Raw genomic sequence first — 25,107 nt, forward strand, 5'->3', positions numbered from 1 at the left:
GGAACTTGAATTAACCAAAAAAAATAAAAAAAATAAATAAATAAATAAAAATTCCAATTTTTTTTAAAGCACGTGAAATATTCTAATAGAATATTACGATGTACATATTCTAAAAAATAATTTTAAAATGCAAAATAAATGAAAAAAATCCAAAATTTCTTTTTTTAAATATTATTTTCGGAACTTGAGTTAACTAAAAAAAATAAAAATAAAATTAAAAAAATTAAAAAAAAATGCGTCTCACGGTCTCACAAAATTAGGTCGTCTCAAATAAACCTATCTCTCTCTCTCTCTTTCTCTCTCTCTCTCTCTCTATATATATATATATATATATATATATATATATATATATATATATATATATATATATATATATATATATATATATATATTCAGGTTCATTTGAGACCATTCTAATTTTGTGAGATCGTGAGACCAAATCTAAAAATAATTTTAAAATACAAAACAAATGGAAAAATTCAAAAATTCGTTTTTTAAATATTATTTTCGGAACATTCAACTAAAAAAAATAAAAAAAAATCTTGTTTTTTTTTTTAAATACATGAAATATTATAATAGAATATTACACTAACATATTCTAAAAAATAATTTTAAAATGCAAAATAAATGGAAAAATCTAAAAATTCTTTTTTTAAATATTATTTTCGGAATTTGAATTAACCAAAAAAAATAAAAAACAAATAAAATAAAATAAAATAAAATCCCGTTTTTTTAAATACGTGAAATATTCTAATAGAATATTATACTGTTCATATTCTAAAAACTAATTTTAAAATTCAAAATAAATAGAAAAATCCAAAAAATTCTTTTTTTAAATATTAATTTCGGAACTTGAATTAACTAAAAAAAATTAATTTTCTTTTAAAAAAAAATAAATAAAAAAATACGTCGCACGGTCTCACAAAATTAGACCGTCTCATATGAACTTAACCCTATATATATATATATATATATATATATATATATATATATATATATATATATATATATATATATATATATATATATATATATATATATATATATGTTTAGGTTAATTTAAGACCATTCTAATTTTGTGAGACCGTGAGACCAAATGTAAAAATAATTTTAAAATGCAAAATAAATGGAAAAATCCAAAAATTCTTTTTTTAAATATTATTTTCGGAACTTGAATTAACTAAAAAAAATATAAAAAAAATATAAAAAAAATTAAAAAAAATTAAAAAAAATTCCGTTTTTTTTTGAAAAATATGTGAAATATTCTAAATAGGATATTACACTGACATATTCTAAAAAATAATTTTAAAATGCAAAATAAATGGAAAAATCTAAAAATTCTTTTTAAATATTATTTTCGGAACTTGAATTAACTAAAAAAATATAAAAAAATATAAAAAAAATTCTATTTTTTTTTTGAAAAATACGTGAAATATTCTAAATAGAATATTACACTGTACATATTCTAAAAATAATTTTAAAATGCAAAATAAATGGAAAAATAAAAAAAAAATCTTTTTTTAAATATTATTTTCGGAACATGAATTAACTAAAAAAAATTTTAAAAAAATAAAAAAATGCGTCTCACGATCTGACAAAATATATGTGGTCTCAAATGAACCTAATCTTTTATATATATATATATATATATATATATATATATATATATATATATATATATATATATATATATATATATATATATATATATATATATATATATATATATATATATATATATATATATATATATATATATATATATATATATATATATATATAAGTGCACTACTAAAAAAAATTATGCAACTTCTAGATTTAATGAAAAATGAAAACTAATTAAAAATATCAAAAAAATTATCTTAGTATCTTTCATCTTAGTATCTTTTAAGAGGTGAAACTTGTTATTTTGAATGAAATCGTTATTAAAAAAATTATCTTAGCATCTTTTGTTGAGAATTTTATTTTGTATTATCTCTTGCAAAGCTTTTGCCACTGCACAACAACTTTTTTTGGGATGCTCCGTAAAATTTCTTCATAATTAACAACTGATCCAGATACAAAGATAACCAAGAAAGTTGGTTACAAAACATTATGGGTTGTCTTACCAGCATTGGAATACACTGAAGATTACATCAGTTTTTATTTTTGATTTACATTTACAATCATACATATATAGATGCATTTGTACCTAACGGATTAAAAGAAAGTCTACTTATATTTTCTGTAAAATTAAGTGAGCTCCAAACTGGGGTGGAATAGTGAACACACAAAATGGAGAATGTATATAAGATGAAGAAAGCTTGAAGGAAAAGCTTTGAAGAAGTTTTGCTATGGCTACTTTTGCTTCAATCAGGGCAAAGTTTTGCCCTATGCAAATCCGAGGTCCACCAGTAAATGGCAAAAAAGCACCCGATCCTCTTCCTTTGGTCGCATTCAATACTCCATCTAAGAACCTTTGGGGTTTGAACTCGGTTGCATCTTCTCCCCATATTTCACGATCATGATGAACATGGATTATAGGTATCGTTATGTGCACACCTTAAGGTATCATCATGTCTCCTAGCTTCGTCTCCTTCACAGTAGCTCGTATCACCATGACTGCAGGTGGGTATAGCCTAAGAACCTCGTTTAGTATCATGGTTATAATCTTGAGATGCTTTAGGCCTTCGAAATGCAGCTCTCCTGTACCAAAGACTTGTAAAATCTCTTGTCGAGCTTTAATCTGCCATTCTTGATGCAAACTTAAACAAACCATGGTCCAGACTATCAAATTTGAGGTTGTTTCGGATCCAGCGATGTAAAATAGCTTGCATTCTTCGATCACCTCATCCATACTCATTCCAACTTCCCCTTCTTTGATTTTTTTTGAATTCGATTCCAGCAAAATTCCAAGTAAGTCATCGTAGCAAATTTCTCCCATCTCGAATGTTTCCTTCCTCTTGTGTATTATACCCCTCACTAGAGCTTGAAGCTTCTTGCGATTTTCGTTGAACTTCTTGTTTGCTTTTGTAGGTATAAATCTATTTTTTTTGGGAATGTAAGTCCTTTTAGAAATATTTTTATAATAAATAAGACAACTTTAAATCAATTTGTAAAAATGGTGTTTGAAGAAAAAAACATGATTGCCACCCACAAGTTGGCCTGCTACGGAAGATTTTTTTACAACCCCATTTTTACAGAATAAGTTAAAGAGTAATTAGAGAAAAGTCTTTCACATTCCTGTTTTACTAACTATTCACCGGATGGATGCTAGATTTCATAATAAGTGTTGCGGATGGTATAATTTTTGTTACGTAGTGTATCTAAGTGTAGCAGTTTTGATCTATACTCAGTATCATTTTTTCATTTCACTTTAGTCGTGACCAAAAACTCGATATTATAAAAGTAGGGATGTAATGTTTTGAAAAAAAATAAAAGTTAACCTACTAGCCTATCCAATCAACGACTTCACGTATAATTTTTTTTTTTTTTTAGTTTTTGTTTTTCGACATCACTTTTCTACTAACTTTATCAAATACGGAGTAAGATGTATTAACAATGCTCTAAAAAATTTGCCAATGATTTTACCAATGCGTGTCTTCGCTCTTAAGCTCGCATCTAACTCTAACTCATAAAAAACGCCCTCTTAAATCATTTAAATTTATATATAGCAATCATTTATTTATTTATTTATTTATGTATTCAACTGTCCAAAATCAGTTAATTTGTGTTGGGCTTAGTGAATTGGGCCTTTTATGTGTGGGCTTAGTCGAGGTCGTACACATGGTCTAAGGCTGGTGTACACGGGGCGTAGATGGATCATTTGGGACGCGAAGGCATGCACGTACCCGCTGCGTACAAGGTGGTATGCTCAGCGTACATGATCAGATTCAAAACCCTATTTCTAGGGTTCAAGCCCTACATAATGTCATTAAGTCCCAAGTGTTAGCCTCTATTGCTCAAAAACCCTAATAACGAACCCTATAGCCTCTTGGTGTCTTCTTGACCTTGTGGAGTGTATTTTTGGTAGTTTGGTGCCTTGAAAGGAACAAGACTAAGAAGTTGGTGAATAAGTGTTGTGGAGCTTGAGCTTGAAGATCTATGTTATCATCATCATTTGGCACTCAGTAGAGATATAAAGCTCTGAACTTGTTGTGCTATAGTTTAGATCTCCTTTATTCGAGCTTTTGGACCCTTTTTGGTCCCATAGATGAGATCTTGTGGATTAGTATCGTTTCTGAAGCTTAGAGTTGCTAGTCTTGGTGTTCTTTTGGTCCTAGAGTCATAAAGTTGCCATCTTTGAAGCTTAGAACTATCCATGCTTGAGTTTGAGTTCATTTAATGGAAGTTGAGTGTTATATTTCGAGTTTGGGTTCATTTGGGGCATGCAAAGCCACCAAGTTAATGACTTTATGGTTTAAAATTTTGCATATGACTCAGATTTGTGATTGGGACCTTTGGACTTGAGTAATTAAGAGCTTAATGGAGAAATGGTTGAATGGGTGAGTACGTTGGGTGTACAAACTCCTACACTCAGCGTACAAGCCACACATCGTGTATGCTTTGCGTACAGTTAAGTATGCCCCCACATACTTAGTGATTGGGCTTTACGTCTTTTGGGCCACAAATGGGCTACTTCGTTGGACATTGTTGTTTTACGCATTAATGGGCCATATAAAATCGAGTCTTTGGACTGAGGAAAATTTATTGAGCCTCGGGGTAAGGCCCATGATGGGGGTTTGGGCTAATTTGAAAAATTGGGCCACAAATGGGCTTTGAAGGAACAAGTGGTTTTGGGCCTTGGTCTTGGATCATATTAGGTCAAGGGTAAAATGGTGATTTTACCCCGAGAATGGATTTGTGAATATAGAACGGAACCCAAGTGTTAATTAGGTGTTATTTCGTTTTGTTAGCTCGAGGAGTCGTCTGGGCAGTGGTTAGGGATTTATTTCAGTGAGAGTCAACATTCGAGGTGAGTATCCTCATTGAGTTTAACGGGTCTAAGGCATCAAAGCTGACCTTGGATTGGTTATGTTTGTATACTTGTTATCTTTGTGATACTTGTTGTGACTGTATATGTATGTTATTTTTGGCGGGGCCCATTATACGAGTGTGGGTCGGGCTCGTATCTCATTGGGTGGGGCCCGTTATGCGAGTGTGGACAAGGTTCGTATCTCATTGGGTGGGGCTCGTTATATGATATGTATGGTATGCAGTATCTTGGAGGAACTCACTAAGCTTTGTGCTTACGGTTTTTAGTTTATGTTTCAGGTACTTCCGGTAACAAGGGGAAGAGCTCAGGTTGACTGCATCGCACACACCATATGAATTCTGTCTATGGGAATACTCTAATTCTTATGATGTTTGACATACTATATTATTGGTTATATGAACAATGTTTTGGGAATGCTGTTTTTACTTAAATAAAAATTGTAATTTTTGGGTCATGTTTTAAGGATGTTTCAAGTTGGTATCAGAGCTTTGGTTTGAGGGATTCAGACAGACTCTCAGGTGTGTCTGAACTCAAACTGAGGATTTGGTAAGAGTTTTCAAAAAGAAAAATAAATTCTAAGAGAGAGTCTTCTAAAATATGGAAAGGTGTGGTGCATGTAATCGCCGAGCTAAAGTAAGTTATCCTAAAATAACCATATATGTTTTATGATATGCTTCGAATTGTGAGTATGTGAATCGCATGCTAGATTAGGGCTAAGGATCTAGGAGAGATGCATTTGTATGCCTGATGTATGAGCTTGTAGACTTGCATGCTAGTACTGATCCGTTAGTGATAGGATGGTCTGATTAGATTATGCTTGGTTCTGTTACTTGATAATCGAATGCTGCTAACATTGTGCTTTTAGGAGTTCTAACTAGCTTCAGCTAACTACGAAACAAATATGCTAAGTTACATATTATGGGAACAAAATAGTTTTAGAGAGTTAGGTTTTAACACTATTGCGCAACTCTTGTTTGAGTCAAACCATTGTAGTGTGAGACCTCTCATTCGGAGAATTATCTAGTTTTTGTAATGTGTAATAGTGTTTGTGGGCTAGTTAGAGGAAGTTAGCGGTAAGTTCCTTCTATAACTAATGACGGAGAGTGGTGTGGAGTTTTCCCTAGGAAAACCTAGGATGAGATCTAGTGTTGGGAGCCTTATATGTGGGGGAGATTGTTTGGGATATAAAGTAACTTGGTTGAGTTAAGGCATTTCTGGAGGAAAGTCCTTATAGATGTTGAAGGTAGCATGGGCCCGTACAACTATAAGCATAGGATCCGTACTCAACTTAAGGAGGGCTATGATGAAGCAAGGAAGCTTTTAGAGTTGTGATTCCTCATGTTTATATTTCGATGCATATTATGATGGTTTATATTTATCTATTTTCAGTATGGTGGTATTGCGAGGCAGACCAGTTAGAAGTTCCGGTGTTGGGGAGGGCTCGGGCTTAGGTTCTGGAACCAGGTAACTTGACGACCAGATGAGGGAGTTGATCTCATCTAAGATTACACACAGTATCCTTGAGCAGACTCATGTGATCTTTGGCATGGTTAAAGAGGGTATTATGGAGATACTTTATAAGCGGTTGAGCACCTTTCGCATTGAGATTGTGGCATTGGTTGGGACACGTTCTCTAACTTTCAAGGAATTTCTAGCATGTGGAGCACTAGATTATCACGGGCCGAGGGAACCCATTGCAACCAGCAGGTGGTTAGAAGATATTGTTAACGCCTTCTGTACCAACTGTTGTCCTGAGGGGGACAATGTCGGACTAGCTTCCTGCCTCTTGAACGATCGGGCACGTGATTCGTAGGAGGAGTTAGGGCGTGTGGTGGGTGATAATGTCATTTATTTGATGACCTGGGGTGATTTCTCGACCAGGTTCTGAGCTTAGTTTGCACCGATGATTGAGGTGCAGCAATTGGTGCAAGAGTTCCAGGATCTCCGCCAGACTACTGAGACGATGGATGAGATCACCGCTATGTTCAGGGAAAAGGCACTTCTGGTTCTGCAGTATGTGGCAGACGAGGACATAAAGAGGGCGCAGTACCATGAGATGGGGAGGAGTGACTTTCGACAATTTGTTATCCGATCCAACTGCAAGACGCTGGAAGACATGATAGCGAAGGTTGGGGAGAAGGAGATTGATTTAGAGATGGAGAAGAAGTGGAAGCTAGATTTTGTGTCTACTGTTGAGGGTTCGGGCAAAAGGGCCACAGCGGTTGATTCTAGAAGGAAGGGCCAGCAGGGCTGAGGCTGCTGTGACATGTTTCACGAGGGGACGTGTAGGGTGGGTGGTTCTGGCTACTTCAAGTGTGTCCAGACTAGTCATATCAGCAGGGATTGTACTGCTACTACCACCACCACCCTGGTATTTGATCTAATTTTCTTTCAGTGCAATTAGAGGGGACACAAGAAGGCCTATTGTCTGAGTTTAGCTGCCGTAGGACCGGTGTCAGCACCCACTCCTAGGACTCTGTGACAACCCGAAGTTCGTTTCATTCTTTGTAACCCGTTTTCGTTAACAAAGTCGTTAAGTTCCAAAATTTGCCGTTAACTTTGTTTTAATTAAATTATTGCGACTTTTATTAATGTTTTATTAATGTTAGAATACATTTTAAAGACATTAAAATATTTTCTATTTCATTTAGAAAATATTTAGTTTTATTTAAGTCGTAATTACGGCAACTTTATCGGGTGGGACCAAAAGCACCGTCTAACGGCAGTATCGGCTAGAATTCCACCGTGTCCCCAACTTTCAGCATATATAAAGTTGAGAGAGCCTCATTTGAAGCTTTTTCCACTCTCTCTCTAGTCTCTCTCTAAAATCCGATTTTGAGCCAAAAACACCCAAATCAAGCTTCAACACATCAAGGTAATTATCCTAGCTTCTAGTTTAACATCTTTGGCCTTCAAATTCGGAATTTTTATGAGGAAGGAGACCATAAACAAGTGTTTATGGTCTAGGAACCTCCTTATGCCGTGAACACCTCATATGAGGGTTTTGAAGCCTCAAAACCCCTCCAAAACACTTATAGGGCTTAGATTCGACTTAGAAACTTGCATGCATGGACTAAGGACCCCAAAATAATGACATATGATGTATGGACATGAGTTTATGGCCCAAGCATGTTCTTGGACCGTAAACCCTCATTCTGGACCATAAACTCATGTTAATGAGTCAAAATGCCCTTAAAAACCTTCAAAATGCTTCCATGGGAGTGTAGAACCTCATAAACCTTCATGTGATGCACCAAGACATCCTCAAATGCATCAAACTTGAGTTTACAACCCAAGAACATTCTCGGAGCATAAAACCACCTCCTTAGACCGTAAACACCCAACAAAGGGAGTTAAGGTGCCTTTAATCCCTTGAAAAGCTTGGTTTTGGATCTAGAATCACATGTGATTGAATTACAACCATCAAAGCCCTTAATTCATGGACAAACATGAGTTTACGGTTGTAAACTCATGAGTTTAAGGTATTAAACTCCCCAAGAACATCTCCTTAGACCTTAAACTCATTTCCAAGACCATTTCAAGTCCCGATCACTTCCTAAGCCATGAAATCGACCCTAGAACCTTCCCGTGTGCATTGTATGACCATTTGGCATCCAAGAACCCACCACCCATGATTTTACGGCCATAAAATCATGGGGATATGGTCAATGGGCCGTAAACTCCTTAAGGAGTTTACTCTTGAAGAGTAAACTCCATATTTAGGCCTTACACACCCTTAGATGCTACCCGGATCACTCCTAACACTTGAATTTAAGTGTTTTCATGTCTTGGAGTGTATAATCATATCCAATTAGTGTTTTAAAGTCTAATTAGACACATTTGCATATCATTTCATATTACGTAGGAACCTTACGCGTTATCAAGCCCCGAACCGATACTTAGCATCCAATCCGACACGCTTCTCGATCGGTGAGTTCATACCCCTACCGTTTTTCAAATGTTTTTCAAATGTTTTAAGGGGGGAATACAAGCAAAAGTACATGGAAATCTTTTACTTAAACTTATTATTTTCCATTCAAATGTTTCATGTTATGTATACTTTTAATACCAAAAATTGTACTAACCATTATTTCGAATTGCAGAGTGAATTGTCAAACTAAATGTAGATTCCCTTAATAGATGTCATAATCTAAGTTTCATATTATGTTTTGAATAAGGAATCATACTAATCATAAAATAAGATTAATACGAATATTAATACGAATACAAATACGAATACGAATACGAATAGGAATAAGAATAGGAATAGGTATACGAATACGAATACGAATACGAATACGAATATAATAGATATACGAATATGAATACGAATACGAATAGGAATAGAATAGATATACGAATATGAATACGAATACGAATACAAATACGAATACGAATATGAATACGAATATGAATATAACTAATAGGATAGAACGAATACGAATACGAATACGAATATGAATGCGAATACGAATACGAATACGAATAGGATTAGGAATACGAATACAAATACGAAGTAACGCCTTTGGATGACACCATGACTTCGAATATACCACTTGTGTACCCCTTGAGTGTCACCAGAGCTTCGAAATTAATTTGACAGTACGCCTCTGGACATCGACTGTCGACAGAGCTTCGAATTTACGTCGAAGGTACCCTTTTGGAAATCACCAGAACTTCGAAAATACTATTAATGTACGCTTCTGAGTGAATCCAAATATTCGAAAATACCTCTAAGTATAGAAAATAATCAACAATCGAATATAGTATAACTAAGATAACAAAATGCTTAATTAATACTATAAGTAAGGTAGTTACTAGTACATCGAAATCTAAAATACTAATTAAGTATCAAAAGGATAGTTAAACACTTAGGAAAATATAGGATTTTCCTGGAATAACGCAACAACTCGTAAACGAATTAAGTAACGAAATGATAACTAAACTGTTTCTACATAAGAAAATATGGGATTTTCTTCGGTCATAACATTTTCAGAAAACAAAAAGGGATCTCATTCTTTTCAAAACAAAACCGCTTATGAACTCACCAGCTTTATGTTGATTTTCAAACTGCTTGTATTCTCAGGTCAACATTAGACAGGTACACCGCCACCTTTTAGAGAAGACAGAGCGTTAGAAGACTCGTCTTTGTTTTTGTTCATATGATATATGTATATAATACTTGTATAACCTTTCTTTCAAACTGATGTAAACAATTTTATGTAATGTAATGTTTTGTATTTATTGTGTTACTATGTACATTGGATTTGATACACAACGTGGAGTCCGCCCCGGAAATGTTTCCGCCTTCGGTTTTCGGGGTGTGACAGACTCTCCCGATTACTAATGGTCTCAAGGGCCTGCCAGATGCGCCTGCAGCGAAGAGAAGGGCTTTCCAGCTGACGGCAGAGGAGGCGCGTGGAGCTCCCGATGTTGTGACGAGTACATGTATTTTACTTATCTCTTTATTTATATTGAATCGTTTCCTTATGTATATGTGCTTCATTTTAGGGTTTCTCCTTGTGAACGTTATCTCTGCTTTGGTATTATTTGATTTAGGGGCTACCCGATCCTTTGTATCGCTTGCGCTTAGCAATAAATTTGCTGGAGCTCCAAGGGAGCTGGTTTGTCCTCTTGATGATGAGATTGTTGATGATAGTACAGTCCGGGTTGCGAGGGTCCATCGAGGTTGTACTATCCAGTTATTTATTGAGTAGTATCCGATTGATTTGGTTCCTATTTCTCTACGCGGGAACAAGGTCGTTGTGGACATGGCTTTGATGAGCCCTAATAGGGTAATGATCGACCATAAGTAGCAGGTAGTTCGGATTCGGACCCTAAGTAGGGGAGAGTTGGCGATTCTGGGTGAGAGACCACAGTGTGGGCTAATTATGTGTTCTGCAACGAGGGTCAGATGCTATCTTCATCAATTTAGTTCGGGTTTTGTCGCCTATGTCGTGGATACTCGGGATAATGGTAAATGGATTGTAGATGATGTTCTGGTCGTGCAGAATTATCTGGATGTGTTCCCGGGAGGATTTTCCTAGGGTACCTTCGGAGAGGCAAGTGGAGTTTAAGAGTGATCTGGTTTTAGGTATGACTCCGATAGCCAAAGCACCTTATCAGTTGGCTCCTCTCGAGATGCAAGAATTGTCTACATAACTACATGAACAGTTAGACAAGGGGTTTATCAGACCGAGCAGTTTTCCTTAGGGATCACCAATTCTGTTTCTGAAGAAGAAGGACGGGTCTCATCATATGTGTATTGACTACCGGGAGTTGAATAAGGTAACATTGAAGAACCATTATCCCCTCCCGAGGATTGATGATCTTTTCGATCAGCTTCAGATTGCATCTTGGTTCTCCAAGATTGATTTGTGATCAGGTTAGCATCACATGCGGGTCAGAGATGAGGATGTGCGAAAGACAGCTTTTCGGACTCGATATGGTTATTACGAGTTTGTGGTGATGCCTTTTGGGCTGACCAATGCTCCAGCAGCGTTTATTGACCTCATAAACTGCATGTGCAGACCGATGTTGGATCAGTCTGTGATAGTATCTATTTATGATATCTTAGTGTATTCCAAGACTCAGGAGCAGCATGAGGAGAACTTCAGGGAAGTGCTGGAGACATTGATTTGGTAGAGACTTTTTGCAAAGTTCTCCAAGTGTGAGTTCTGGTTGTGCGAGGTGCAGTTTCTGGCGCACCTTGTCAACCAGAAGGGTATTCTGGTTGATCCGGCCAAGGTCGAGGTTCTGATGCAGTGGGAGATTCCGAGGTCTCCATCTGAGATTTGGAGTTTTCTTGGTCTGGCTGGTTATTATCGGAAATTATCCAGGATTTCTCCAAGATCGATGTTCCCTTGACGCGACTGACCAAGATGTCAGTGACTTTTCGTTATGGGCTTGAGCAATAAGCAACGTTTGAGACTTTTTGGCAGCGATTGTGTGAGGCTCCGATTCTGACCCTGCCTCAGGGTGCTGATGATTTTATGGTTTATTATGATGCTTCGATCACAAGTTTGGGGGCACTGTTGATGCATCGGGGTTACGTGATTACTTACGCATCGATGCAGCTGATGCCTCATGAAGGGCACTATCCTATGCATGATTTGGAGTTGGGGGCCGTGCTTTTTTCCCTCAAGATTTGGCAGCATTACCTCTATGGGGTTCGTTATACAATTTACACGGATCACAAGAGCCCTCAAGATTTTGTAAAATGTGTTAGCTTTTGTGCTGTTATGTGTCTCTTATCTTGAAAATTTTGTAGGAATCAAAGCTTAAACGCCCACCTACTTGACTTGAGCTTTTTGAAAAAACACACCAAACTAAAAAACAAAAGAAGGAACTTCAAACATCGAGTACATTACGCCTAAATTTGGAATAGTTGTGATATTTATTGAATCCTTAATAATTTAATAACTTATACTTTGATGATATATATATATATATATATATATATATATATATATATATATATATAATTTAATATATACTAATTAGTTTATGATAATATAGAATGCATATAAGGACGTTATAGTGGTGAGATATGGTGATGATACTAATAGCCATCCCCCTTTATGATCATGAACTATAACTTAAAGCTAGTGTAGGGATCAAGAAATTAAGAGTGCTTGGATTTGGTTCTATGTCTAATCCAGAAGGGTTTTTGGTGCTTTCTTTAGTAGCCCCCAAGTAGATCTTCAGACAACTTAGAGGTTTCTTTATTCTCTTTTGCTGCTTTGTTTTCCGGTTTTACTCATGACCCATTGTTGTCTTGTTTTCCTGTTTTCCTCCTTGAACGGACAATGTTATTCTTGGTTGGTTTATCTTGAAAGTATAATGTTTTCCTGTTTTCATCCTTGAAAGTATGATATTATTCTTGGTAGGTTCATCTTGAAAGTACAATACTAACCTATTTTCCTTTTTTCCTCCTTGAAAGTACAATGTTATTCATGCTTAGTTCATCTTGAAAATACAATGTTAATATGTTTTCATGTTTTCCTCCTTGAAAGTACAATGCAATTGTTGGTTGATTCGTCTTGAAAGTGTTGTTAGTTCTTGTTGGCATTGTTTGTATTTAGTTTTTCTTTTATTACTTTTTTGTACCAATTGGTATTACATATTTCATTTAAGTTTATATTTGTTATTATACTTTATAGGTCATTATGGATCGAATCCATGCAAGATAAAAGCAGAACTTAAGTTGGAAGGTGAAGAAATGGAACAAGCAATTTTTCCCGAACATGTCGAAGTTGAGGCACAAAAACAAGAAATTGCGAAGATGTATAACGAAATACTAAATCTCACCCAAGGAAATAACCCTAATTAGATGTTAATACATTTCACTTTTATGACTTGGTTTCGATACTTTGAAATCGCTTATGGATATTCAGTATGGTAGGCGGATTTTTATGTTTTGAAATCGAATATTAATGCTCATTTTGGTAGTCGATTTTTATGTTTAGAAATCAAATAATAATGTTCATTTTGGAAGTCAAATTTAACATTTTGAAATCGAATATGAATATCTTATTTAGCTTTGTAATATAAATTTTGATTTTGATTTGTGAATTTTGATTATAGAATTAACAAATAACATGTCACCAAATTTGTTGTTAATATAGACAATCTGGTGACAGATTTGCGAAATAATTATTACAGAGTAGAACAATATTAGGATCCTTTGTAACAATATAAGAGGGTCACTAAAACCATCTCTATTATCTAGTCAATGACAAATTTGCGACGAAATCTAGTTTTTTAAAGAACATTCTACAAAAGAAATTTCAAAATTTACTGTCGATGAAGCCTATAATTAAAGTAGAAATGGTTTGTTCAGAAAGAGGTATACGGAATGTGTTAGAAGGAGTGTTTTATGTCATGTGGTGGTATTTATGGAACTTTAGAAATACGTTTTTGTTTGGGGATGAGCTTCTTAAAAAGAATTCCTTGTTTGACAATTTTTACTCCCAAAATTTCTTTTGGTGTTCTAATAGGTCTAAGAATTGCTCTTTTGATTAGCATATGTGGTTACAAATCCTATGCTATGCAGTTATCGCCATCCAAAATCTAATCACGATCACTTGCTGTGATTTAAAATAGCGGTTCTTGTGCTGAGATAGCGGTTTTTAAATATCATGATATATATATATATATATATATATATATATATATATATATATATATATATATATATATATATATATATATGATGTAATTAAAATTAAAACTAAGGGAAAAAGAGTGCAGTATATAGTTGAAGAGAAAAAGAGTTATGCAAATGTCATATTCCGATGCATTGTACATGTTTTCTAAAGATTGCAGTAAGAGGTGCTTTCGTGAAGAGGTCTGGTCCATTATTTCTAGATTGACCGTATTCTACCTCAACCTTTTGATCTTTTTATAAGCTCTTGTACTATGTATTCAAAAAAATTTGGAGGTTTGTGTTTTATTTTGTCGCTCTTGATATATCCTTCTTTCATTTGAGTTACACATGCTAAGTTATCTTGATAAACAAAAGTTGAACCTTTATCTTTATCTAGAACACATGAAGACAAAATGAGTTGTCTCGTCGATCTTAACCATGTGCATTCTATACTAGCTTCATTTAGTGTAATTACTTCAGCATGATTTGAGGGCATGGCGACAAGTGTTTGCTTTTGAGAGCGCCAGGAAATTGAGGTGCCTTTGTTCATGAATACTTATCTAATTTGAGATCTAGCTTTACGGGGATTAGATAAATAGCCTGCATCCGCATAACCAATAAAACCTTGTTTTGAATCATTAGGATATTAGTTCCTAGAAGATATCACAAAATATGATTAATCCAAGTACAATGTTGAACTAAACCTTGCTAGCAAGTTTATAGCGAAAGAAATGTCAGGCCTAGTACAATTGTTAAGATACATAAGAGCCCCAACTGCATTTAGATATCGTATTTCTAGACAAATAACTTCTTCATTTTCTTCCCGATGATGAAATGGATCTTTGTCAATATTTAATGATCTAACAACCATTGGGGTGCTTAAAGGATTAACATTGGCCATATTCAAACGTCTCAGTACTCTTTCTATATAATTTGACTGATTTACAAGTATTCCGTCAGGCATGTACTCAATCTGCAAACCAACACAATATTTGGTTTACCAAGATCTTTCATTTCAAATTCCATCTTAAAAAGTTCTATTACTTCTAGTATTTCATTAGTTGTTCTAATGATGTTTAGATCATCAACGTAGACCGCTATAATCACATACCCAGATGTTGTTTTCTTAATAAATACACATGTACAAATAGTGTTATTTTTATAACTTTTACTTGTCAAATAATCGATTAAACGATTGTATCGCATGCGTCCAGATTGCTTTAACCCATACAAAGATCATTGCAATTTTATAGAATACATTTCTTTGGGTTTTGTACGTAATGCTTCAGGTATTTTAAATCCTTCAAGGATTTTCATATAGATATCACTATCAAGTGATCCATAAAAGTAAGCTGTAACAACATCCATAAGGCACATCTTTAAATTTTCAGAGACTGCCAAGCTGATTAAATACCTAAAAGTGCTTGCATCAATTACCAGTGAATAATTTTCCTCATAATCAATTCCAGGTCTTTGAGAGAAACCTTGACCCACAAGCCTAGCCTTGTATCTTAAAATTTCGTCTTTCTTATTTCTTTATCGTACGAAGATCCATCTATAGCCTAATGGTTTCACAACTCCAGGTGTGAGCATAATAGCCCCAAAAACATCTCTTGTTAAGAGAGTTTAATTCAACTCGCATAGCCTCATTCCATTTAGCCCAATCATTTCTTCTTTGACATTCAATGACAGATTGTGGTTCGGGATCATAACTCATAATATTAGATGCAACTGAATAAGAAAATGTTACACTTATATTATTAGTTTCATTTTGGCAATATATTCTATTTGTTTCACCATAATTTAGTGCAACATCTTCCTTTCCTGAGGGGAAATTTGATATTTTGTGTTTCTTCAGGAACACTTTCCTCATGATCTAGTGCATTTTCAACTCCGCTTCTTTTTCATGACTTTTAATCCTTAGAACCAAATGGTCTTTCATGCTTCAGGCGTGTTTTAGACTCTTTATCAACAGATTGTCCGTATGGAATTTCAATTCAAGTTGGAACATTGACAACTAGTATATATGATTTAGTCACTCTTTTCATGTTAGTAAATGCATCGGGTAATTGATTTTTCATTTCTTGGAAATGCATTATATTTTGAAATTCTATTTCACATTACTTTGTGCGAAGGTCAAGATATGATAAAGAAGGCTCATGTCATGAAACATCCTTTTCTATATTCTTGTTTTATCCACTAATGATGGGAAATTTGCCTTATCAAACTGGCAATTAGCTAGGCGTGTTGTAAAAGCATCACATGTTAAAGGTTCAAGATATCTTATAATAGAGACTGACTAATAACCAACATATATTCCCAACCTTCTTTGAGTACCTATTTTTTTTCTTTGTGGTGATGCATTAGGGACATATACTGCATACCTAAAAATTCTCAAATGGGATATATTTGGCTCTTGACCAAAAGCAAGTTGTAGGGAGAATATACAAGATACGAATTTGGTCTCATGTGTACCAGTGATGCAACATGTAATATTGCATGGCCCCAAACATAAACAGTAAGTTTGGTTCTAATTATCAATGGTCTAGCTATTAGTTGGAGACGTTTAATCAGTGATTCAGCTAAACCATTTTGTATGTGTACATGAGCAACTAGATGCTTAAAAACAATTCCTATAGACATATAATAGTCATTAAACGCTTGTGAAGTAAATTCAGCAGCACTATCAAGTCTCATTCTCTTGATACTATAATCACGGAAATGTGCCCTTAATTTAATAATTTGAGCAAGAAACTTTGCAAATGACACATTACAAGTTGATAATAGGCAAACATGAGACCATTTGCTGGATGCACCTATAGAAATCTAGGTGATTCCTTTTCATCTTTCATTGGATAATATTTTATAATTAACTTTCCAAGGGAACAAGATGTACATGGTATTATGCTACTATATTGAGGAAACTTCTGGTCCTTTAATGGGTGCCAATTTGTATTCTCACTTATCCTTCGCGTCATTGTTAATTTTGGGTGGCCCAACCTAACATGCAATAAACTGAATGTCCCAACATCATACTGTTTTACTTTGACTACGATATTTGATTCAATCATATGTATATATGTATAATGCAAACCAAAACAAAGTGTTTGTAGTTTTTCACGCATATGGTTTTTGTCTATAATATACATATATTTCTTATTTTCAACGGTCACAGTTTTTGTGTCATATCTTTTGAAATATATGTTATTGAAACTTAGTAAGTTTCTATTAGACTTTGGAGAAAATAATGCATTTTCTATACAAAACCTCTTACCATTTGGTAATATAAATAGGGTGTTCCTAGTTTCCTCTATCAAGTCTGTAGGACCTAATACTATATGTATGACTGTTTTTGTTGGTACTAATTTTGAAAAATATTTCTTTGATTTCAAAATAGTATGCGTACTACAGCTATCTGGTATACAAAGATCTGCAACATTTTCTTGGTGTTGTGCTCAAGTTGGACTCATATTAAACTTCACATATGAAAGAAATAATAAGCTAATAAACACAATCACAATAATTATTATAAACAAAGTTCATTTATTGTAGGAAAGACATTACATGAAAAACAAAGGAAGGAAAAACAGGTTTACAAGAACAATAAAAAAATTAGTTTATGTCTTCCATGAGATTGCAGAAAGCAGCAACAATTAGCGGAGTGCACTGAACATTATCAATGAGGTTTGCTGCTTTTCCTTTTTCTTTAATGGACTCTTGATAAAGTTGATAAAGATGTGTAGGTGTGAGATAGGTCCTTGACCAATGGCCTGTGCTACCACACCTATAACATGAACCATCAAATTTTTGTGATGTCCCAACATCATACCTTACCACTTTGGCATTTTCTTTTGTATGGATATTGTTTCTTCGTAAAGATTAGCAATTATTCCTTTTTTGGCCACCACCACGATTATTACCTTATCCACGACAAAAATTATGGCTCTGATTATGCCTTTGGTTTCGATTAAAATAGTTATGACCTTGTCCACGACCATGGCCATGCCTTCGTCCACATGTATTGTTTCAATAACCACCAATATTTGTAGCATTTGCTTCAGGAAATGCTACTAATCTCGTTGGACAAGATTCATAGTTTTTCATCAAGAGCTCATTGTTTTGCTCTGCAACAAGCATTCATACATTTAGTTTAGAATATTTTGTGAACTTTTACAACTGGTATTGTTGTATCAAGGTAATGTTTGTTGCATGAAATGTGGAGCTAGTTCTCTCCGATATATCTTCATCAGTAACATCTTGTCAACAATACTTAAGTTGTGAACATATTCTAAACATAGAAGAGTTGTATTCATTTACTTTCTGGAAGTCTTCAAACTTCAGTGTTCTCCATTCATCTCTAGCATTTGGATGTATAACTTCCTTTTGATAATCAAATCTTTCTTTCAAGAGATTCCAGAGAATACTTGGATCAGTGATATTAAGATATTCAAATCTCAACATTTAATCAATATGCTTATGAAGGAAAACATGTGCTTTCGCCTTGTCTTGTGCCAAAAAATTATTAAATCCATATATTGCATTTGAGATTCCCATGGACTCAATATGCATTTTTACATCTATTATCCATAGAACATAGTTTTCCTACTAACTTCAAGTGCTACAAACTCAAACTTTGCAATGTTGGACATATTGTAACTATAATTTTAAACAAAATAATGAAAATTAAAATCCACTTAATACTTGAAGTTAGTGGGAAAAACTATGTGTCATGAATGATAGATGTAAAAATGCATCTTGAGTCCATGGGAAGCTAAAATTCTATATATGAATTTAATAATTGTTTGGCACAAGGCAAGGCGAAAGCACAAGTTTTCCTTTGTAAGCATATTGATGAAATGTTAAGATTTGAATATCTTTATATTACTGATCCAGGTATTCTCTGGAATCACTTGAAAGAATGATTTGATCATCAAAAGGAAGTTATACTTCCAAATGCTAGAGATGAATGGAAAACACTGAGGTTTCAAGACTTCAATAAATTAAATGAATACAACTCAACTTTGTTCAGAATATGTTCACAACTCAAGTATTGTGGACAAGAAGTTATTGATGAAGATATGTTGGAGAAAACTTACACCACATTTCATGCAACAAACATTACTTTAATGCAACAATATAGCTTGCAAAAATTCACAAAATAATCTAAACTGAATGCATGCCTACTTGTTGTAGAGCAAAACAATGAGCTCTTGATGAAAAACTACGAATCCCGTCTAATGGGATCAGTAGCACTTCCTGAAGCAAATGGTACAAACATTGGTGGTTATGGAAATAATACATGTGGTCGAGGTCGTGGCTATGGTTGAGGATGAGGTCGTGAATATTTTAATCAAAACCAAAGCAGTAATCAGAACCATAATTTTAGTTCTAAAGAAGGTAATTATCATGGTCGTGGCCAGAAAAGGAATAACTAACAATCTTTAAAAAGAAACAATATCCATACACAAGAAAATGCCAAAGTGGAAAGGCATGATGTTGGGACATAACAAAAATTTGATGGTTCGTGTTATAGGTGTGGTAGCACAGGCCATTGGTCAAGGACCTATCTCACACCTACATATCTTTGTCAACTTTATCAAGAGTCCATTAAAGAAAAAGGAAAAACAACAAACCTCATTGATAATGTTCAGTGCACTCCGCTAATTGTTGCAGCTTTCTGCAATCTCATGGAAGACATAAACTAATTTTTTTTATTGTTCTTGTAAACCTGTTTTTCCTTCCTTTGTTTTTCATGTAATGTCTTTCCTACAATAAATGAACTTTGTTTATAATAATTATTGTGATTATGTTTATTAGCTTATTATTTCTTTCATATGTGAAGTTTAATATGAGTCCAACTTGAGCACAACACCAAGAAAATGTTGCAGATCTTTGTATACCAGATAGCGGTAGTACGCATACTATTTTGAAATCAAAGAAATATTTTTCAAAATTAGTACCAACAAAAACAGTCATACATATAATATTAGGTCCTACAGACTTGATAGAGGAAACTAGGAACACCCTATATATATTACCAAATGGTAAGAGCTTTTGTATAGAAAATGCATTATTTTCTCCAAAGTCTAATAGAAACTTACTAAGTTTCAATGACATATATTTCAAAAGATATAACACGAAAACTATGACCGTTGAAAATAAGAAATATATGTATATTATAGACAAAAACCATATGCTTGAAAAATTACTAACACTTGGTTTTGGTTTGCATTATACATATATACATATGATTGAATCAAATATCGTAGTCAAAGTAAAACATTATGATGCTGGGACATTCAGTTTATTGCATGTTAGGTTGGGCCATATAAGATTAAGAATGATGCGAAGGATAATTGAGAATACAAATGGGCACCCATTGAAGGACCAAAAGTTCCCTCAATTCAGTAGCGTAAGACCATGTACATCTTGTTCCCTTGGAAAGTTAATTATAAAACTTTATCCAATGAAAGTTGAAAAGGAATCACTTAAATTTCTAGAAAGAATTCAATGTGATACATGTGGACCTATTCAACCACCATCTGGAACATTTAGATACTTTATGGTCCTAATAAATGCATCCGAAAATAGTCTCATGTTTTCCTATTATCAAATCGTAATGTGGCATTTGCAAAATTTCTTGCTCAAATTATTAAATTAAGGGCACATTTCCCTGATTATAATATCAAGAGAGTCAGACTTGATAATGCTAGTGAATTTACTTCATAAACATTTAATGAATATTGTATGTCTGTAGGAATTGTTGTTGAGCATCCAGTTGCTTATGTATACACACAAAATGGTTTAGCTAAATCACTGATTAAACGACTCCAACTAATAGCTAGACGATTGATAATAAGAACCAAACTTCCTGTTTTTGTTTGGTGCCATGCAATATTACATGTTGGATCATTGATATGCATGAGACCAAGTTCATATCATGTATATTCTCCCCCACAACTTTTGGTCAAGAGTCAAATATATCCCATTTAAGAGTTTTTGGGTGTGTAGTATATGTCCTTGATGCATCACCACAAAGGGAAAAAATGGGTCCTCAAAGAATGTTAGGAATATATGTTGGTTATGAGTCGGTCTCTGTTATAAGATATCTTGAACCTTTAACAGGTGATGTTTTTACAGTATGCCTAGTTGATTGCCACTTTGATGAGGAAAATTTTAAAGGGAGAAAAGAAGATTATAGAAAAGGATGTTTCATGGCATGAGCCTTCTTTTTCATATCTTGACCCTCACACAAAGAAATGTGAAATGTAATTTCAAAATATAATGCATTTCTAAGAAATGGAAAATCAGTTACTTGATGCATTTACAGATATGAAAAGGGTGACTAAATCATATATACCAATTATCAATGTTTCCGCTCGAATTGAAATTTTATATGGACACTCTGATGATAATGTCACTTAAGAGTCTAAAACATGCCTGAAGCATGGAAGACCATTTGGTTCTAAGGATAAGAACCAATGAAAAAGAAAAGGAGTAGAAAATTCACTAGATAATGAGGAAAGTGTTCTTGGAGAAACACGAAATATCAAAAGTTATTCAGGAAAGGAAGATGTTGCAATATATTATGATCAAACAAATAGAATATGTGACCAAAATGAAACTGATAATATAAGTGCAATATTTTCTTATTCATTTGTATCTAATATTATAAATGATGATCTCGGACCACAATCTATCATTGAATGTCAAAGAAGAAATGATTGGGCTAAATGCAAGGAGGCTATGCAAGTTGAATTAAATTCTCTTAACAAGAGAAAGGTTTTTGGGGCTATCATCCTCACACCTGGAGTTGTGAAACCATTAGGTATAGATGGATCTTCGTACGAAAAAGAAACGAGAAAGACAAAATTGTATGATACAAGGCTAGGCTTGTGGCTCAAGGTTTCTCTTAAATACTTGGAATTGATTATGAGGAAACTTATTCATCAGTAATGGATGCAAGCACTTTTGGGTATTTAATCACCTGGGCAGTCTCTAAAAATTTAGAGATGCGCTTTATGCATTTTATTACAACTTACTTGTATAGATCACTTGATAGTGATATCTATATGAAAATCCTTGAAGGATTTAATGTCACAACTAGAAATTTTGTGTCTTGTAATCACTATACTTAAGTAAAACATTGAATCAAAAACTCAAGAGCATGTATGATGCTTACTCAATGGAAAAACTAAACCTCAATTCACTACATCAAACAAATTGGAAACCCTAGAAGTTCTTAATTAGGTCCATTTTGGACTAGGATTTCCTTATTGGACTCTATGGACCAATAAGCTTCCAATTTAAGTGGGCTTAGAACCCTTAAGTGGGCTCTAATTGGACCCACATTAATTTAATTCAACATTTTGGGCCTAGAATGAAATGAATTAAAAGCTTTGATCCATGATTAACCTAATCTAGCTTAATAAAGCATAAAAATCACAATTTTATCTTATAAGGCCAATGATCACCCAAACTAACTCTAATATTGGGCTTAGGGGCAAAAAGCCCAAAAATTCTTTCTTCCCTCTCCATTCTCGGCCCAAGCCCAAGAATAAGGAGGAGTTGACTTTGGATTGCCACCTCACTTTTATTTGATGGATATCCATGCATGCAACTCATACTTCCAAGCATCTATCTTGTTAAAGCCACCCTCTTCTTTCCTCTCTCCCCCTCTCGGCCGAATCCCAAACACACACACAAACATTTCACTCATCTTTTCTCTCAAGGAGCTCTCTCCATTTCTCTCCAAATTTTCGAAGATCTAAGAGGAATTCAAAGGAGTTCTTCCACAAAGATCATCATCTAGGTAAGTTGAAACTTGGATCCACACTTTAGACTTCTTATGCCCAAAAATCTCTTCTTAACTCATATGAAAGCATAATCTTGTGTCTTAGAACCTCTCAAACTCGAGATCATCAAGAAAAGATTGCTTAGGCCGAAAATCATCCTATTTCCTTTCCATTTCTCCTTCAAAAACCGAAACCACACCCTAAGGTGAGCTTCATACTCCCTATTTTCTGTTTTATAAGTTTTATGGGGGGGAATACAAGTGAAAGTGTAGATCTCTATGTGTTTTGTATGCCTTGTATGATTTCTATGCTTATATGTGTGTTTTTGTGTGTTTATGTTGTTGGATCTAACCATAAGCCCCTAAAAATCGAGATATACTTTATGTTAAATGATACTAGCATCAAATATATTTCTACATACAAATTATTCCAAGAAAAATAGCTAAATGGCTTAATAACATCTTTTTTGGGCTAAAAACTCAATTTTGGACATAAAATGTTAAAAATATAAAGTTAAAGGGCCCAAAATGACATATTACAAATTATGATGGATGAGAAGATTCAAAACAGTTTCAATAAAGTATTTTTTGGAAATACACTCTTTTTGAGGGTTGAAAATATAAATTTTAAGCTTAATGGGCTAAAAACGACATTTTTGGCCCAATATGCGAAATTTTCTGTTTTGAAGGGCCAAAACTGTATTTTTCTACAAAACAGTGGACTACTAGTGTCCCAAGTCCTTTTCTAAGGTTAAAAATGCTTTTCATAATTAAAAAGGACCAAAGTTGCAAAAATTTTCCAATTTGGGGCAAAAGTGTAAATTTGCGAAAAAGGAAGGTTTCAACCGAGAAAACTATATTTTCATGGACCAAAACTGTTTTCAACTAAAAATAAATATCAATTTCAACAAGTTTTGGTGTTAAAACATCAAGAAAAATGGTTTAAGGACCAATTCGAAAATTTATTTATTTAAAGGGTTGAAAAGTAAATTTATAACAAAAAGAGGGGTTGTAACAGAAAAGTTGAAAGGTTAGTTCAATACATCCGTTGTGATCAAACACTAGCACTACGACTACCGACGAATTATATTACACAACAACACCAAAAATCATTATCAAACGAATTGATTCGGTCTTGAACACTTAGAAGATTGTATTCAAGATGGTGTGTTTATTTTATTTACATTTGATGAGTATTTATACTACATATCATCGTATTCTTACATCATCACAATAGTAGCTAAGTAGTTAAAATAAACTATTTGAATGATGAAAAATATTCATCTACATACTATGTCTAAATCAATAATTCTATGACTTTCATAATATATATATATATATATATATATATATATATATATATATATATATATATATATATATATATATATATATAAAACAGAAATACAGAGCTCCTTTGTTCCAAAAGTAAAACATTATAAAATAAAAGAAAGAGATTTGAAAGGATTCTTGAACACTTAGAAGATTGTATTCAAAATGGTGTGTTTATTTTATTTACATTTAATGAGTATTTATATTCTTACATCATCACAATAGTAGCTAAGTAGTTAAAATAAACTATTTGAATGGTAAAAAATATTCATCCACATACTATGTCTAAATCAATAATTTTATAACTTTTATAATATATATATATATATATATATATATATATATATATATATATATATATATATATATATATATATATAAATAGAAATACAGAGCTCCTTTGTTCCAAAATCTTAATCCAATCAGTTCATCGAATTAAGTAAAATCAATCGATTAAATATTCCTTATAAATAAGTTAATCGTTTTCAGATAGAAGAAGGAAAAAAGCGATAGAATCGAAAAGAAAAAACAATCGGCATAGCTAAAATCGATTTTGTGAAAAAGCGGTCGAAAACCGAGTTCTCAAAGTCAAAATAGTGGCAAATAGCGGTCAATCTCGTCTAATCTCGACAATATTAGCGGCTCCGCTATTATGAGCGCTAATTGGCAAACCCTTACGAAACGCTATCCCACCGAGATCTCGATGCTATTAACTGCACAGATGCTATGTGGTCTATTGTGTAATGTTTATCTAACTTATGTTTTTGTCTGGCTTCTTGCTCTCGGGTGATTTTTATAAAATTCGGGTATTCTAAAAAGAAAAATATTAATAAATGATAAATAAAAAATAGTTAATAA

At 33.6% G+C, this 25,107-nt stretch overlaps 1 protein-coding gene across 1 annotated transcript in view; it reads right to left on the minus strand.

Moving 5' to 3' along the window:
* Nucleotides 1-1,912: 1,912 nt before the first annotated feature.
* LOC145014909 (cytochrome P450 CYP72A219-like) overlaps nt 1,913-25,107 on the minus strand; it is a 34,752-nt gene continuing 11,557 nt past the window's right edge. The window contains exon 4 of the mRNA XM_078973346.1: nt 1,913-3,023. Within this exon, the coding sequence (XP_078829472.1) occupies nt 2,543-3,023 (481 nt within the window). The 3' untranslated portion in view covers nt 1,913-2,542. The remainder of the gene's footprint in view (nt 3,024-25,107) is intronic.

The sequence above is a fragment of the Lactuca saligna genome, chromosome 9 (assembly GCF_052625555.1).
Source record: "Lactuca saligna cultivar CGN05327 chromosome 9, ASM5262555v1, whole genome shotgun sequence".
NCBI lineage: Eukaryota > Viridiplantae > Streptophyta > Magnoliopsida > Asterales > Asteraceae > Lactuca > Lactuca saligna.